This window comes from Lepidochelys olivacea (genome assembly GCF_965140295.1).
Source record: "Lepidochelys olivacea isolate rLepOli2 genome assembly, chromosome: 2".
Classification (NCBI taxonomy): domain Eukaryota; kingdom Metazoa; phylum Chordata; order Testudines; family Cheloniidae; genus Lepidochelys; species Lepidochelys olivacea.
This window is the reverse complement of record NC_140412.1, coordinates 108,775,954-108,795,039: the sequence shown is the minus strand read 5'-3', so window position 1 is coordinate 108,795,039 and position 19,086 is coordinate 108,775,954. Positions and strand designations below refer to the sequence as shown.

The 19,086-nt window shown below is 42.8% G+C and overlaps 1 protein-coding gene across 3 annotated transcripts in view; it reads left to right on the top strand.

The window, feature by feature from the left end:
* The window catches only part of CDKAL1 (CDKAL1 threonylcarbamoyladenosine tRNA methylthiotransferase), a 663,359-nt gene that overhangs the window by 505,809 nt on the left and 138,464 nt on the right, over positions 1–19,086 (top strand). For all 3 annotated transcript variants that reach the window (XM_084618215.1, XM_084618213.1, XM_084618214.1), the window contains one exon: positions 17,382–17,444. In XM_084618215.1, coding sequence (XP_084474341.1) covers positions 17,382–17,444 — 63 coding nt within the window. The remainder of the gene's footprint in view (positions 1–17,381; positions 17,445–19,086) is intronic.

Genomic DNA, 19,086 nt, shown 5'->3' with positions numbered 1-19,086 from the left:
AATTGCCAGTGCCAGAAGTCTTCTTATAGCTCCTGCAATGTACTTTTTTAAACACTGCAGAACTTTGGATTTAACTCAGGTTTAATTTTTGCTTAACAGATCCATTTTAAAGTGCAGTATTTGCTTTTGGATTTGGTTTTATTTATTTTTTATGTCTCATGGAAGAGAGCGAAGGTATACTATTTGCGTATCATGTTACTGGTCTGATCGTCCTCAAGGGCTCCTTTTGGAAGACAAAGATGACACTAACACAGCCTGATGTGGGCTCTGAATGACACCACCTGCACTTGAACTGTCTTTAGAGCTCCAAGTGCACCCCCTTCAGAGCCATCACAGTTGATCGGGTCACTAGGTGCTTTGGAACTCATATCTTCCACTGTTTTGGTTGCTGAACATGCACGTCAAGTCAACATGCTAAAAATCCATGTGGAATTTGGAATTGATGAAAAACTGGGAGGAGAGAGAGGACGGAATAATAGAGCAGATCATTTGCGATAAAGCAGCAAGACTAGGCAATCCCTTAGGCACAAGACTTTTTTTATTTTTCCGTGGCTCTCTGAAACCTGGCAAACATGGACATTAGCTATTGCCTTCCTCCTTCATTTGGTGATATTATGCCCCCTTGAACCCTCTTTCTCCTTCATGGTGACCACTGTTGTGCCAATCCTTCATCTTTTCAGGATGATAGAAAGCATCCAAGCCCACTGTCAGACAGCTGAACAGATCAGTTTGGGAGCACACCATGAAGAGAGCAAAAGAGAGTATTGTAGCCAAATTGATCCTGGGCTTTGATACTCTGTATAGCAGATAAGTGCTTAATTAACACAACAATATTTAGTTTACTATTCGTTATAGTCCCATACAGATATATATCCCAGTATGGTAGATTGGTAGTCTGAAGAGCAGTTGCTTTATCTGTTACCCAGATGTCAGGCTAATCTGCGATATTCCTGACACACACAAAAAAAACCCCTCATACTAGTCAAATACTTTTCACTCAATGAAACACTAAATGAGACAAGTTTTCTGTTCAGTTACAGCATCATGCTTAGAAAATGCCCTCTTCCAGCAGCCTGAGGTATTCTAGCTGCTTTTTGTATTGAATTCATTTGGAAAAAAAATCCCATGTACACCAGGCATATTACACAAAAAGAAGTGCAAAAATTGCCATGCTAGATGTGGCGGATTGGGTCACAGAAACCCCCTTGGGAACTGCCACCTGCTGTGCTGGGACTACCTCTAAGCCCGTGTCAAGGTTTCTTCGCCACTCTGAACTCTAGGGTACAGATGTGGGGACCTGCATGAAAAACCTCCTAAGCTTATCTTTACCAGCTTAGGTTAAAACTTCCCCAAGGTACAAACTATTTTACCCTTTTGCCCCTGGACTTCCACTGCCACCACCAAACTTTATCTGGGTTCCTGAAAAAACGTAGTTTGGAAACGTCTTTCCCCCCAAAAACCTCCCAACCCTTGCACCCCACTTCCTGGGGAAGGTTTGGTAAAAATCCTCACCAATTTGCATAGGTGATCACAGACCCAAACCCTTGGATCTTAGAACAATGAAAAAGCATTCAGTTTGTTTACAAGTTTTATAGTAACAGCCGTGTGAGTCTGTATTCGCAAAAAGAAAAGGAGTACTTGTGGCACCTTAGAGACTAACCAATTTATATGAGCATAAGCTTTCGTGAGCTACAGCTCACTTCATCGGATGCATACTGTGGAAAATACAGAAGATGTTTTTATACACACAAACCATGAAAAAATGGGTGTTTATCACTACAAAAGGTTTTCTCTCCCCCCACCCCACTCTCCTGCTGGTAATAGCTTATGTAAAGTGATCACTCTCCTTACAATGTGTATGATAATCAAGGTGGGCCATTTCCAGCACAAATCCGGGGGGGGGGGAGAAAACCTGGATTTGTGCTAGAAATGGCCCACCTTGATTATCATACACATTGTAAGGAGAGTGATCACTTTACATAAGCTATTACCAGCAGGAGAGTGGGGTGGGGGGAGAGAAAACCTTTTGTTGTAGTAAACACCCATTTTTTTTATGCTTTGTGTGTATAAAAACATCTTCTGTATTTTCCACAGTATGCATCCGATGAAGTGAGCTGTAGCTCACGAAAGCTTATGCTCAAATAAATTGGTTAGTCTCTAAGGTGCCACAAGTACTCCTTTTCTTTTTTCCTTACAAGAAGACTTTTAATAGAGTAAAAAAAGAATCACCTCTGTAAAATCAGGATGGTGAATACCTTACAGGGTAATTAGATTCAAAACATAGAGAATCCCTCTAGGCAAAACCTTAAGACACAAAAAAGACACACACAGACAGGAATATTCATTCTATTCAGCACAGCTATTTTCTCAGCCACTTAAAGAAATCATAATCTAACGTATATCTAGCTAGATTACTTACTAAGTTCTAAGACTCCATTCCTGTTCTGTCCCCGGCAAAAGCATCATACAGACAGACACAGACCCTTTGTTTTTCTCCCTCCTCCCAGCTTTTGAAAGTATCTTGTCTCCTCATTGATCATTTTGGTCAGGTGCCAGTGAGGTTACGTTTAGCTTCTTAACCCTTTACGGGTGAGAGGATTTTTCCTCTGGCCAGGAGGGATTTTAAAGGGGTTTACCCTTCCCTTTATATTTATGACAGTTTTTCCTGGCAGCTTGGGACTTCATTACCTTGCCTGGTGGTGCTAGACACGCTAGCTTGCTACAAACACAGACCCAGGTCTGAACCACATTCCCCAAAAGCTGCAGGCTTAACTGAAAACAGCTTAAGAAGTGCTCCTGTCTCCAACTCCCAGATACCCAGTTCCCAATGGGATCCAAACCACAAATAAATCCGTTTTACTCTGTATAAAGCTTATACAGGGTAAACTCATAAATTGTTCACCCTCTATAACACTGATAGAGAGATATTCACAGCTGTTTGCTCCCCCAGGAATTAATACTTGCTCTGGGTTAATTAATAAGTAAAAAGTTATTTTATTAAATATAAAAAGTAGGATTTAAGTGGTTCCAAGTAATGACAGACAGAACAAAGTAAATTACCAAGCAAAATAAAACAAAAACACACAAGTCTAAGCCTACTACATGAAGAAACTAAATGCAGGTAAATCTCACCCTCAGAGGTGTTCCAATAAGCTTCTTTTACAGGCTAGACTTCCTCCTAGTCTGGGTCCAGCAATCACTCACACCCCTGTAGTTACTCTCCTTTGTTCCAGTTTCTTTTAGGCATCTCTTTGGGGTCGAGAAGCTATCTCTTGAGCCAGCTGAAGACAAAATGGAGGAGCTTATATAGTCTCTCTCTTGTGGGTGGAAACCCCTCTCTCCCCCTGTGTAGAATCATAGCTACAAGATGGAGTTTTGGAGTCACATGGGCAAGTTACATGTCCATGCATGACTCCGTTCTCTACAGGCCGATGCCATTGCCCACATGTTAGTTTGAACATTCCCAGGAAGGCTCAGATGTGGATTGGCGTCTTCCAATGTTCATTATTAGTAAGTACTCCCAATCACTTGAATAACCCCTTCACACCATGTTGACCAAATCTGTTTTGTGTGCTTCCTACAGAGCAAACACTTTAAATACAAGCTCATAACTTCAGATATTAAAATGATGCATGCATACGAACAGGATGAATACATTCAATAGAACATAACCTTTGCAAAGATATGTTAAATGACATATATAGCATAAAACATATTCTAGTTATGTCATATTTACATTCATAAACATATTTCTATAAAGCATTATGGGGTGGAATGTCACAGTAGATCAGGGATCAGCAACCTTTGGCCCGCGGCCCACGAGAGTAAGCCCCCTAGCGGGCCGGGCCGGTTTGTTTACCTGCCACATCCACAGCTTTGGCCGATCTCAGCTCCCACTGGCCATGGTTCGCCGATCCAGGCCAATGGGGACTGCGGGAAGCAGCGTCCGAGGGACGTGCTGGCTGTCGCATCCCGCAGCCCCCATTGGCCTGGAGCGGCGAACTGCGGCCAGTGAGAGCTGCGATCGGAAGAACCTGCGGACGAGACAGGTAAACAAACCGGCATGGCCCACCAGGGGGCTTACCCTGGTGTGCTGCGGGTCAAAGATTGCCGATCCCTGCACTAGATCAAACCCATGAGTTACCAGTTATTAATCCAAAATCCGCAGAATTATGTTTAAAGCATGCTAGCATTTGTGGATTCAGAGTAGAGTAAATGGATTTTTAAAGACATTAGATTTTTTTCATCCCCTCCCTTCCTCTCATGGTGTCACTACAGGGCAGAGTTAAGGTTTCTGTTGAAGGAGAAACTTAAAATTATGAAGAATAATGGATAGACAGACTATTAATCCTAAAGTACATATGTGAAAATATAGCCTGTGCTCAGGATTTTGGTGAGTCTTGACTAAATGGGAAGTTAGAAGAGGCTGTGACAGACCAGAGTTAAGGGTGTTTGGCTGCTGTAACTGCATTTTTACACCTAACACATTTGGATTTTCTTTTAAATGTTACCTTAATATTGAATTTCCTGTGTTTGTAATGCTTGGTTTTGGGATAATTGCAACATCCTTGATTAGTTTACTCAAATTACTGATACATATTCTCAACCTTAACTTCATTTTAACATACTTTTTGTCTGAGAAAGTCCTTGGTTTTGTTTTAAATAAAAGTTTAATACATGAACTAAACTAAACAAGAAACTTAAAGGGAGTGCTACCGTATTTCTAATTATTTGAAAATATAAAGTATCAACCTTAAATCATTTTTTTTTAATTGTAACTGTCATGGTCAGATTCACCAGTACACTCTGGTTACTTGCTCCCACTCTGGAGCAGCACAAAACAGCCAGAGTATATGGGCCAGTTAAATTGAGTTTACTACTGCTTTGTTTTGCCAGAACATGATAGAGCAGCTGGAATGTACACCACAGTATCCCCCTCTCTCCTGTCCTTCAAATTCCCTCTGCCTCTTTTCCCTCCCTAAATTTTCCCATCCACAAATGCTCCAAATTCCCCCTGCCTCTTGCTCCTCACTCTGGTTATCCTCTCATCCCACTGTCCCCGCAACCCCCGGAGTCATTACACATTTTCAGGAAAAATGACCATTAATCTTAAATTAAAAAACCGACTTCAGTGAGTTTTTAACTATGAGAGTTTAGGCCAACTTTATAATCGCACAAAACCAAACACCCCTTTCCTGCCCCTTCCCCAAGACCCCTTCTCTGAGACCCCGCCCCTCACTCCATCCCCCTTCCTGCTGTCGCTCGCTCTTCCCCACTCTCACTCACTTTCACTGGGCTGGGGCAGGGGGATTGGAGAGGGTAGAATGATCAGATGTCCTGATATTTGGGGCTTTGTCTTATATAGGAGCCTATTATCTCCTACCCCCATCCCGATTTTTCACACTTGTTGTCTGGTCACCCTAGAAGGGGTGTGGGTGCAGGCTTTGCGGTGGAGCCAGGGATTTGGGGTGCAGGAGGGGGCTCCAGGCTGGGGCCAAGGGGTTTGGAGTGTGTTAGGGGACTCAGGGCTGGGGCAGAGGGTTGGAGTGCGGGAGGGGGTGTGGGGTGCAGGGTCCAGGAGGGGGCTTAGGGCTGGGACAAGGGTGCAGGCTGTGGGAGGGACTTATGGTGCAGGAGGTGGTGCAGGGCTGGGGTAGGAGATTGAGGTGTGGGAGGGGGTGTGGGCTCCGGCTGGGGGTGTGGATTCTGGGGTGGGGCCAGGGATGAGGGGTTTGGGGTTCAGGAGGGGGCTCAGGGCTGGGATAGGAGGTTGGGGTGCAGGAAGAGGAGTGGCGTGCAAGCTTCAGGAGGGGGCTCAGGGCTGGGGTAGGGGGGCAGGGTCTGGGAGGGAGTTAGGGTGCAGGAGGGCGGGCAGGGCTGGGGCAGACAGTTCAGGGCACGGGCTCCATCCGAGTGGCACTTACCTCAGGTGGCTCCTGGGTGGCGGTGCAGCAGTACTAAGGCAGGCTCCCTGCCTGCACTGGCTCCACACAGCTCCCGGAAGCAGCTGTCATGTCACTGCAGCCCCTAGGCGGAGGAGTCAGGGGACTCTGCCCAAGCCTGCAAGTGCCACCCCCGCAGCTCCCATTGGTTGTGGTTCCCGGCCAATGGGAGCTGCGGAGCCAGCACTGGGGGCAAGAGCAGTGCGCAGAGCTTCCCTGATCACCCCTGTGCTTCGGGGCCACAGGGTCACGCCGGTCACTTCCGGGAGCTGCGCAGAGCCAGAGCAGGCAGGGAGCCTACCTTAGCCCCACTGCGCCACCAACCGGACTTTTAACAGCCTGGTCAGCGGTGTTGATCAGAGCCGCCATGATCACTTTTCGACTGGGTGTTCCAGTCGAAAATCAGACGCCTGGCCTATGAGAGGTTTGAAGAGCATGTTCTGTTCCTGAGATTATTGTGTGGGGGAGGAAATCTGATACTGGGTGCTAAATTTCTTAACAGACCCATTTTTAATTAATTCTGCTTCATGAACTAATGAATTTATTTGTAGATTTTCAGAAAATTAATTCTGTACTCAAAGAGTAAGTACTGTAATTTTGGGGAGTAAATGCTGTAATTTTAAATAAAGAGGTTAAATCCCTGTTTTAAGTTCAAATCTCAACCTTAACTATGGAGTCACCAATGTTACCATAATCATGAATACATTTTAGTATTTGTGATCTCAAATTAGATCAATGTGATTTTTTTAAAGACACATTGGAGTTTTTTTATCTCCCCCTCTACCCCCTTCCCATGGTGTCACTACATTATATGGGTCCTTGTTTAAACAGTAAACTTAAACTTATTGAGAAAAAAATTAGTGTTTGTAAAAGTATGGCACTGAAAGAACACAGGAAGCATAACATGCAGCTATGTAGCTTTATACTTATGTTGTGAGTTGAAAAAAATGCAGTCTGATATATGAATAAGTAATGCTGAAAATATCGAATTATACATTGTTGTTTGTCTGTCTTGTTATCAGACAAAAACTTTAAAACCGTGTTCTCAGAAAAGCAAAGATGAATAATGAAATGTATGTATATCAATAAATAAACCAGAACAGTAAGTCTGTTTTTGACATAGTAATTCAGAAGTAGATAGGTTAGGTCAAAAACCATAGCCACCCGCTGAAATGAATTTTAGTCTGTTTCGTTATAGGTGTGATCGGCAAGGCAGGAATAATACCACTGGTGGTAGCAATGCTGATAAAAATGATTTATTGCAGTGGTGTCAGAATTGGGTGTAGAAAGTTAGTTGCATTATCACTTCTGCCCTTTCAGACCTTGCAGGGAACAGTCATAGGATCATGGTAAAAATAAATTACAAGCTTATCAAAAACTTCTGTAATCTGACTGGGGCGGAACAGTTTTCTAACCTCTTTTCTACTAGGATGACATATAGAATAATTCAGGGTCAAAAAGGGTAGTTCATTGGTTTTGATCAAATTTCTTGTTCTGTTCTTCACAACAACAGATTATCTGCTGGCCATAGTAATTTGGTTGTTTTGGTGATTTGGTGCATATTTATGGCAAAATATCAGTACAGAATTTGAAGAAATAAACATTCGACTCTGAGTACAAATTATTAAAAATATGTCCTGGCGAGAGTTGCCAACTTCCTAATCACAAAAAAAATACTGTAGGCTCGCCCCATGCCCCACCCCTTCCCTAAGGTCCCGCCCACCACTCACTACATTCCCCCTCCCTCGGTGGCTCGCTCTCCTCCACCCTCACGCACTTTCACTGTACTGGGGCGGAAGGTTGGAGTGTCGGGGGGGGGGGGTGAGGGCTCTAACTGGGGGTGTGGGCTCCAGGGTGGGGCCAGAAATGGGTTCAGGATGTGGGAGGGGACTCCAGGCAGGGGCAGGGAGTTGCGGTGCGGGAGGGGGTGAGGACTCCAGCTGGGGGTGCAGGCTCTGGGGTGGGACCTGGGAGGCGGTTTTGCGGTGCAGGAAGGTGCTCCAGGATGGGGGGGTGGGGATGAGGGATTCGGAGTTCAGGAGGGGGCTGTGGGTTGAAGCAGGGGGTTGGAGTGCAGGAGGGGGTGCGGACTCTGGGGTGGGGCCAGGGATGAGGGGTTTGGAGTGCAGGAGGGGGCTCCAGGCTGGGGGATGGGGCTGAGGGATTCGGAGTGCAGGAGGGGGCTGCGGGTTGAGGCAAGGGACTGGGATGCAGGAGTAGGTATGGGCTCTGGGCTGGGGGTGTGCAGGGTCTAGGGTGGGGCCAAGGATGAGTGGTTCAGGGTGTGGGAGGGGGTTCTGGGCTGCAGGGGGGCTGAGGGCTCTGGCCTTGGGGTGCGGGCTCTGGCCTGGGGTCGGGGATGAGAGGTTTGGGGTGCAGGAGGGGGCTCTGGGTTTGGGGAGGGCTTAGGGCTGGCGTTGGGAGTTGGGGCATGGGCTTACCTCGGGTGGCTCCTGGTCAGCAGCACAGCAGGGCTAAGGCAGGTTATCCCTACCTGTCCTGGCTCCGTGCTGTGCCCTGGAAGCAGCCAGCAGATCCGGCTCCTAGGCAGGGGGTGCTAGGAGGCTCCGCATGCTGCTCTCGCCCGCAAGCAGCATTCCCCTTCTTCCCCACCCCTCACCCCCCATTCACATTGGTCACAGTTTCCGAACAATGGGAGTGCGGAACCGGTGCTCGGGGCGGGGCAGCGCATGGAGCCTAGGAGTCGGACTTGCTGGCCACTTCCAGGGCGCAGCTCGGAGCAAGGAGAGGTAGGGACTAGCCTGCCTTAGCCCTGCAACACCACCAACTGGACTTTTAACGGCCCAGTCGGCGGTGCTGAGAGGAGTCGTTAGGGTCCCTTTTCGACTGGGTGTTCCGGTTGAAAACCGGACACTGGCAACTCTAGTCCTGGCTATAGTGGTTCCAAAGCCTTTCTGAGTTACTTTGTCAATTTACCATACTGTGATTTTGCTTGGAATGTCAGCACCTGTGAGCAATTTAACTTGCAGTGTATCTCAGGCTGCTCCAAACTCCCCTCTCTCAGTTGTTAGGCTGGAGTTTGGAACTGTAGAAGGTCCCTTGCAGGTCTGAGCACACAGGGTAAAATAGGAGGTGGAGCAGCAATACTGCATCACGTCCGAACACAGACTACTTATTAAGGTAAGAGTATACCAATTATGAGTAGAGCTGAGAGAATAATAATTTTGTTTTGAACCATAACTGATTTTTTTAATACAATGATCCAAATGGGAACCTGTAATGGGATTCAAAATGGGGAGTGACCTACTCTTATCATTATTATTTATTCCTAGACAAAAAACTATGTAAAATGAAATTAAGGTTGAGAGTACTTAAAAGGAACTGTGGGTGAAAACATCCAAAGAATGTTGCAGTTATCCCCAAACAAGCATTATAAACCCTATAAACAGGAAATTGAATAAAAGTTATAGTGTAAAGAAATCCAAACATGTTTTGGTATGGAAATGCATTGCTAAGGCATCTGTGATGGGGTACTGGCCCTTTACGGCCAGAGGCAGTAGTTGAGAGGTCAGCTACCCAGTTCCATGTGTCCAGAAAACCAAATGAAATGTCATTGGGCGAAAGTAAGTTGGTCCAGGGAACAGTTAATGTCTGGGAGAGGGGAGGTACGGAAAAACCCAGACAACTGTTCCTCCGAGGCCCTGAAACCAGGAGCCTTGTAAAGTAGGTGAGGCAAGGCTTCCCTCTCACCCAGCCAGGGTGGGGTTTTGGAGTTATTAGACATACCTGTGGATGATTAGTTGATTATTTTATTATTATTATAATGCAGCATTGCTGTGGTTGTGTACATATTATTTCAATCCACAGTGAATTGGGCCTAAAACAATCTATATGTTGGTTTAGATTTGTATAGGTATTTCTCTCTCAAAATTTTAATAATCTGTTTTGCAAATATTTTACTCATATAGCCAGCATCCATAGTATAGCACTGATATTATTATTTTACTGCTTTAAAAATAAAGGCATGCTTTCAAAGAATTATCCAGTATCTTCAGTACATTTCTTATTACTCTATCTATTTTGTTCTATAATAATGTGGTGTTTCTGTAAATAAGAGATAGAGTATACAGGTTTCAATCCCTTCTGATCTAAGCATTACAAAGTGTTTCACTACTGCTCAAAAATGAATATGTGGGGAAAAGTAAAACAAATTAGGATGAAATAGTTCCTTGTATCTTGGCACTATTGTTTTGGATTTCTGGATGGAATCACAAGGATCTTTCCTTTAATATTAAACATACTGTGTGCTGGCTACCGATGCTGTCTGTAGTCATCATTGCAAAAATATTACACAGTTCAAGTTGCTTTGTAGTTCATGTCAGTTCTGTAGGATCATTGTTGAAAACTGCTATTCTTTCTGGAAGCTACTAATTCCTTCAACTAGCATGGGATATTTTAGTGAGAAGGTTGCAGTGGTAATTGCACTACTTGGTCTTCGTGTGGAACAACCCCTCCTTCGCTACCACACACATGCACACACAGTTTTACAGTACATACATCAGGGTGCAGCAACGTTTTAATCCATTTCACAGCAGATGCTTGCATGTTTTTCCCAGCTAAAGAGGGCAATGGAAAATACCTCAGTTGCCGCTGCCAAATAACATGATGTTTATAGTTGGTAGTAAAAGAAAGAAGTGAAGAATTACTCCCCCTCCACCTAGATTTAAAATGGCCCTCATCACTATTGTATCTGAATGCCGCTGTATCTGTACTTTGAAAAGGCATATTGAGTTTACCTCATCATTTCCATAAAACTTGGTCCTTTGAGTACTGTAGACTAAGGACTATAGGATTAAAATTAAATTTGTCCAGGATTCATCAGAATTTCACAGCATACCAAAACCACTCCTTCCCCAGTGGAGAGTACCGCCTTTCATCATGCTTGATTGTCTCGGCAGTCTCATGAGCCTCCAAAATGCTAACCGTTTCGTACGGCACTGAGGCAGAAAGCTCCATAGGGTGAGCTGTTGCTTCCATAGAGAAGGAGACATATTTCCTCTGTGTTCCCCAGGGGGGCCATATATCCTGTTCCACCACTGTTTGTGTGTCTTTCTGATAGAAGATAGCATTAGGTCTGTATTTAGTATGTATTTTTATTTGATGAAAATAGATTTTGAGAACTTATGGAAGGAAGAAGACTGCTCAAAATATGGATTTTTATGAGGCAGGGCAGTGTTTAATATAGTATAATTAGTGTCTAGATGTTTTAATAACATAGCATCCAATGACAGAAGATATATAAAGAGAGTACAGATTTCTTCATATTAATGTTGTAAATGTGCTCCTTGATCTCAAACAATTGCAATTCTACCTTAAACTCACATATTGAAGAGAGCTGTAAACTATACTGTTTAACAGCATTTGGGCAATGGTATTGTTTAATCCTCATAATATCAGGTCATAGGAGATGTATTATTATTCCCTACTGTGCTGATTCATCTACCACAGCTGTTACACTGCTGGGGTAACCTGAATAAATATGCATTAGTGGGATTAAACCAAAAATATGGTTTCATCTAGAGCATCAGTGATGCCTTGAAGGGAGGGGGGAGAGGATATTAGTTAAATATGTTCTAATTGCATTTTGAATTATAAAAAAGCCCACATTAAAATGAAGTTTCATATCTAATTTCTGTAATAAATGGATACTTTCAGAAGCTGCAGAAATATCTCTGAGAGCTGCCTGCTGTGTTTTTCATTTGGTTTTGGGGGAAGCAAAAAACAACCAGAGTTTTAGTTTGAATAATACAGTCTGCGTTAGCTCTGCCTGACATCAGCTATATATATTAGGAAAAATATTCAAACAGCCATTGAGTATCTCAGAGAATGTGTAGTCACTTGAGTGCATGTTTGGGAAATATTTAAAAGCTGCAATATATAATTAATTCTTTCATTTAAAAATATATGTTATAGGAATTTGTGGTTGTCTGAAAATGTTTCTGCTTAAGTGTATAAGGCCCACTGAGCACTGATGAAATATGATTTTGACCATTAAGTATTCTGTGAATATTCTTTTTTGTTCTGGTTTTTACACTGTATTCATCACCAAAGTATCTGAGCACTTTCCAGAAGTGCATTGAGCAATGTGAATAGCATCTGCCATGTGTGGTTTGTTCTCTCTCTCTCTCTCCTTTTCCCCAAGGAGAAATTGTGGTTATTTAAATATATAGGTGGGCTTGATAGAGCTGCCTATCAGTATGGTTGCCCAACACTTTTCATTATAAGACCCTGTGTTTGGTGGCTTATAACTTTGCCAATCTTTCACCGTTTGGGCCAAAAATGTACATTGTGGGTTTCTCAGTCATGCAGATATTTTGTGGGAGTCATGGAGGCGAGAATTTCAACTAAAACAGTTCAGCTGTTTTCAAGAACGAGGCTAGGGAAAAAATATGTTGTTTTGTCCATATTACAAAACTCTGGCAACCTTTTTTTTGAATTGCTCTAATGCCCCCAGACTTTGGAGCAGGGTCTTAAAATGTAGCAAGGGGATGGCATTTTTGTTAGAATTGTGCCTTTTGCTGTCCCTGTGGAAATCTGCCGAAATTTGGCCAAATTATGAGGCTTTAAAATATTACTGTCTGCACATGCTCAGTAGAGACTTCTTAGATTTTAGCAGCTAAAAATCTCTGAAGATTCTGTCCTCACTGAGCATGCTCAAGCCCCTGGCAGTTCCTAGTCCTGACCAAACAGCGCATGTGCCATCCCCACAGAGTGATGGAGCCACAGGAGTAAAGCTGGATTTACCCTGTAATAGCTGCTGAGCAGGAGTTTTGAGAATCTCAGTGGGACATAAATTTTCGGTTTAGGTGCCAAAGATGGGAGCTGAGTACCTAAATCACTGTGCATCTGGGCCATGCTACTGAGACTGTGGGGAGGAGTTGAGAACAGGAATTCTAGATGCCTAGCACAGGCTCATAAGCACTGACACGGGGCGGTGAGGGGGGTAGGGGAATAACCACTATGGAGCAGTATACACCTCTCAGAGCTATTGTTTTAGGCTGTATTCCTCTCCTTGGCGTGTTCTTATTCTGCTGAGAATATTTCATTGAGATGCATGGGCCACTTCACACCTCTCTGAACCTCCTATACTGCAGTTGGGTGTGTAGAACCCCTTTCCTGTACACTAAACCCAGATCTGGGTAGCATCTCCACTCTCCTGTCCCTTGTTGCCTCCAGCTGGTACATGCATGCTGCACAGCCCCACGAAGGTAGCTCTTCTTGGCCTTCCCAGGGGCATAGAGTGACACAGAAGAGGGTGGATCCAGGACAAGGACACCCAAAGCAGCAGGGATGTATGTGTAGAGGGCTTGGAGCAGCAGGGCTGTGTGAAAGGCGACTCAGAACAAGTGTGATGGCAGGAGCATTGGAAGAGCTGGAGCAGTGGTAAGGGAGTCTGAGCAGTTGGGGGTTGGAATATGAGGATCAGAGCATTGAGGGGAAGTGTTGGAATAGTGCAAGGAAGAGCTATGCAGTGGACAATGTTAGGGTGGCTTCAGCTTTGCCCCCTAAAATCCCCACATCAATCGGTCAATGACGGGTACTTATATGGTCCCTATCACTGTCGTAGCTGAGTGCCTCACAGTCTTTAATTTATTTATTCTCAAAGCACCTCTGTGGGTAGGGAAGTAACAATTATTCCCATTTTTACAGATGGGAAAACTGAGACACAGAGAGGCAGTCTTGCACAAGGTCACACAGTCTGTGCTTAAGGTCACACAGAAAATCTGTTGCAGAGCAGGGGATTGAACCCAAGTGTAGGGAGCCAGGGGGGCTTCCCTCCGAACCAGAGGATAAAGAGCCACTCTCTCAGCCTGCATGGGCAGTGCCAGACCAAGCTTACTCCAACCCTCAGAAAGGGAGGGCCCTTAGTCCAGTGAGGGCAGCACCAGGGAGGGAGGGAGACACAGGCTGCTGGCTGTTCCCTCTTGACCCTGCTGTCGAGCCAGGGGAGGCCCTGGACCAGGAGAAACCTGACCTGAAGGAAGGACTGGGGCTACCAGGACTGCCAGCTGCCGAGTACCCAGAGGAACTGGAGGAGCCAGGCAGTAACCCAGGCCAGCGTGAGCCTGATGCAGAGGGGGAGCTGGAGCTGCCAGCAGCTGAATACCTTGACGAGCTGGAGGGACCAGAGGGACCCGCTCGAGAGACCGATTAGGAAGTAGCCCAGGGGCAGAACTCCACAGTGCGGTGGGTCTATTTGGTCAGCGGGGCGCGGATGGTTCCCCGCTGACCCAGTGGCAGGACCCTCTCCTCCCGCCACTGTCAGGGCCCTGAGCGGGAACGCAGAGGAGCCACCCAGCGGCTCGGTGGACCAATTGAAACCTGTCACACCAAGTATCTCAAGTTCCAGTCCCAAACCACTGGACCATTTGTCCTTTTATGTCCCCCCTATATCTGTGACCTCCCTTCAGAAAATGCCCTCACTGACTCAGTGCTCATCCCTGCATTGTTCCTACATTCTCTCCCCAGATCCTCAGCCTGTGGATCTCATTCTGATGCCTGCCTCTCCATGGAAAGGACAGGTGGGAAGGGAGAACCAGGCTGTGCTGGACAGGCAAAGAGACTGGAGACAAGGAGATGATGCAGAGTCAACAAAGGGACTAACATGCAGCCAGTTCATTCTGTGGCCAGGGTAATCATTGCCCAGGTGTCAGAGGTAGTGGAGTGGGACAGCTGAGCTCTAATAAATAGGCCTGTGAAGAAATCATTTTTAAAAAAAAACAAGGAAATTAAATACCCCAAAACTTTGATAATGCAGAGTTAAGGTTGCCCAATGGCTTTCTAGAATGTGAAGAATGGCTAAACGTAAACTTTGAAAATCAGGAAACAAAGAGTTATGGTGACACAAATGTAAACCTCTGAAAAACCAAAAATGCAGAATTAAGTTATTTATTACCCCGTCTGGAGTGGAGGGGACGGTGGTCCAGGGACATAGTTTGGGAGGCATACCTTAACTCTTTATTCCTTGTTTTTCAGACGTTTGAGTTTTGCTGAACTTGATGTTCTGGAAGGGCATGAGATACCATTGAGCAACCGTAACTGCATGAATTAAGTTTTTTGTCAGTGAACCAAGAGCTATCACTACAGGGTAGCACACACCATACTTCTGTAGGCCAAGCACTTTTCACACACCAGGATCTTGTTTCATTCCTCCATCTTCTAACCCCCAAACCTCTGTGTGCCATCCTCCCTTGCCTCTCTCTTTTAGTGACTGTACAGCTCCCTCCACCATCTTTGTAATAACCATTTTGTTTTACGTAGAGGAAAAAAAAATGTCCGTGTTTTGAGAGTGAGGAAAGAAACTTATATATCCTTTAATGAAAGAGTGCTAGATGGCATGTGTACAGGGTATAAGAGAGGGCATCCATGCTTTGCCTGACTGAGGGACACATGGCAGTTTGCCAGGAGTCAAGGGGCTGCAGCTGGCTTCTCTGTCATATAATGTTATTGGTTTTCTTAAAGCAATTACAATAATATAATAAAAAGAACATCATGAGCATTAGAAAAAACGGGCTAAGAAGAGAGGAGGGACGAGCTGTCACGAATATGGACAAATAAGAATTATATCTTCTCCAGATATTTCTATGAAATCTGATAGAAGTTTCCAAGTTTGACTAATCTTTTTTTTGTTTGTTTACTTTTTGCATACTTATGTATTAATATTTTACTAAGGAGCTTAGTAAATTATAATGTACCTATAGTTTTCCAATTTATCATCATATTTCTCTGAATAACTGACAGGGAAGACATTTAGAATGCCTGGTAATCCAGACTGGTGGAGCTGATGAGTTGAAATACCTGAGATAGCCAATGTTTTTATTTAATAATTTGGAAAAAAAACACTTTGGCATACCTGATGCTAAAGATCCCATGCTAAGGAGATCTGTTCTTTGGTGAAGACATACTGTATTGCTGTGCAGCTGGAAGAAGAAACTACAACTAGAAAAATTTATCTTAGAGATCACTAATCTTAGTGATAGAGAAACCAATTAGCTCATTCGCAGTCTCAGAGGAACAACTCTTCTTATTAGGTATTACTTATGCTAATCAGTATCAGCTACACATATGCTCCTTTTTTATACTGAAAACCATCATTTACCCTGCTTGTTTAAAGAGGGAGAGATTATTATTCTTGACTCTTTAGTGCTGGTAACTAAAACAGAAGTACTGACCTCACAGAAAAATAGTTATTCGTCTGATAACTTTAGTGTCCCTAATTATCCTAGCTGCAGGTACCTTCATAAGATTGTATTGGCCTGGAAACTAGAATTACCACATGCAATATGAAGCCATTGTATTTCCACTTTTAAAAGAAAATAAAAGTGGTGCCAAGATGGGAAATAATTAGGGATTTTCCTGTTGCATCATCAAAGATAACCTAAATTGCCTACTACATTCCGGCTGCTTAAAATAAACATTGCAGTCATGCAGCCACCTGTTTAGAGTCCAAAGTGCTATAAACATCAATAGATCCATCTAATTAGATGGTGAACTTGTCTGACTTAAGTGCAGCCTACAGGCCAAAATACAACCTAAGAGTTGAAGAACATAGCATGTAGATGCCCCTGGTTTACTTAAGTTTAGAGCACACAACGATCCATCTTTTTCTAAGCAGCAAGTTTTCTCCTGTAGTCAAAATGGAACTTGTATGGGATTTGTAGCCTCTGTGAGGCACATTTTTATATTAAATATAAAGGCAGCTGCAGTCAGCACTATTTTGTCAAGTTAGATGCAGCTGAAAGGTTGTATTTAATTTTCCCTACAGATGGTCTGATTAACTTCCATTAAACTTAGTGGAAAGTCTTTCATTGATTTCAGTCTAAGTTGGATTCAGCCCACAGTGACTGTTTTCTTCCCATCTCTCTCTGCACCATATCTTCAGTTACAGAAGAATTTGTTAGGGGCATTAAATATCATAGCATTTATTAATTGTCCAGAATCAGGGTTACAGCAGCGTTAACACCAAAAGAATAATACAAATAATAAATGAGGCAACTTTAAACTGCCATTAAACCTATTCTACTGTAAGACTAGACTATGAAAAATGCTTGAATTATAGGTAAATCTTTCCAAATTTTCAGTACGGTATGTTCCAAAACATAGATGATTTCTTCTAAATAACTTAAAATGCATCTCAGATATTCACAGATTCCTATGATATTACAGATGTATATACACGTGCCTTATTTTTATTAAGGTAATGCCTTTAAAATGATTATTTAATAATATGTTAGCTCTTTCTTGTGATATTAAATATCCTTACCATGCATAATCTATACTTCGCACGTGCAGTTCCACTAACAAGTCTGCAGATCGTACATGTGTATACTTGTATAAAGCATTTTAAAATCTGCTGTTCCTTTCTTTTGCCCTTTAATTTCTCTAATACATTTATTTATTTTTATTATTATTCTGCAGAAAAAGCAAAGAACTAAGGATCTATCCCAACTTTTTCATTCATACAATCCTTATGATCCTAAGGTAAGAAAAAAAATACACTAGCAGTATGTTTTGTTTAGAACAATTTAAAACATTTAAGATAACTATCTTGTGTGATAAATATAAAGGTGAAAGAGAATGATGAAGCTCTTGAAGTGTCTCTAAGGCATCTTAACTTTCTTTTAATTGTAATATGTTAAATGTATAAGTGATACATTTGTTCATGCCTAAGCCTGAAACTGTATTTCTGGATTTGATATTTGTGAAACATACAGCTCTGACTGACCTTCCAGAAATATAATTTATGGATTGACAATGAATCTTATAAAATCAACACATGGTATTTGATACATTTTTAAAGCTTGTTACTCTTGAATACATTGGTTAGTTTGTTATGCCCATTAAGCCTTGAAATATGTGACCCTAATGGATTACCTGTTGATTCTGGAGGTATGATTGGAGGGGTTGCTTTGTTAACAGAAATCCTGCTGGGCATTCTAAGGAAGAAAATACACCCAATCATTCATGAGTTTAAGCATGCACAGCTGATTTGTAACTATTTGTCAGCAATATGTGATCTACTTTTGTGGTGTTGCTGTTTTGAGAAGGGCTAAGTATTTGTGCAATTTGGAAAATATTGGAATTTTTAAAAAGTACTAGTGAGTCATCTATCTGTCTTGTCATTCTTACTAGTAAGTTATGCCCCTGTGTGGAAATAAATGTGTGTTGGAAATAGAGAACTCTTTCCTGAATAACTTCATGCAGTTTGTTACTATGATATTTCCATACCAACCAATTATCTCGAGCATTGACAAATTTTCAAAAGCATTAACAGTAGATATATAATTGTTAAAATTATTTTCAAGTTACATCCTTCACTTTAAAATGTCTTTTTTGTAGAGAGACTTGGATAGTCTGATAGTGCAGATGTTAAGGGCTGGTGGCAATTGACAAATGTTATGAGTAAAAGAAATTAGTGACAGGATTTCTGATGGGAATATTGCATTTTGAAGCTGGAGCAGTGTAAGATAAATGTAATAGATCAGTTAAGATCTAATAAAGAGAAGCAACTGAAGAGCCAAAAGCTTTGATACTCTTCTTCTTGTCTAAATTCTCCTGTACTAAACACTTTTTTTAATTCATCACACAAGGAAATTCCATTATTCTTTTATTAGCACTCTTAATGGAGCTTGGCCATTTGTAATTCCTGCTGCCTTCCTGTTCATATCCTTTGTGGCATTATATCAAAGTATCCTCAAATGATTTTGGCTTCAGTTGTGAAGACTTATACACTCCTTTACAAATTAGTCATGAAGCGATGTGGAACTGAATATAAATGCTTAGATATATTTCCTTTTGATCTTTGTTTTAGGACCTTTAATAAATTATTAAAAGTAATAGAATTGCTTGATGAGTGATTTTTAAAGCTAACAAGTTTTACTCTTTTGGCACTTTCATTCTTGCTACATGTATGCATGTGTGTGTCTGAAAGAGTAAAAGGAACAAGAGAAGAAATGTAAGTGTAAGGGGGAACTCCTCCTTCCCCATTTTTTAAAAATTCTGCCTATGAAGGTTTTCCCCAGTGCAATTCTCTCCCCATTGGCAGTGAGCCTAGAGAACCAGCTGCAAGTGTTCTGGCTGCATGCACTTCATTTCCAATTTAACCCTTCATTCTAATATTTAC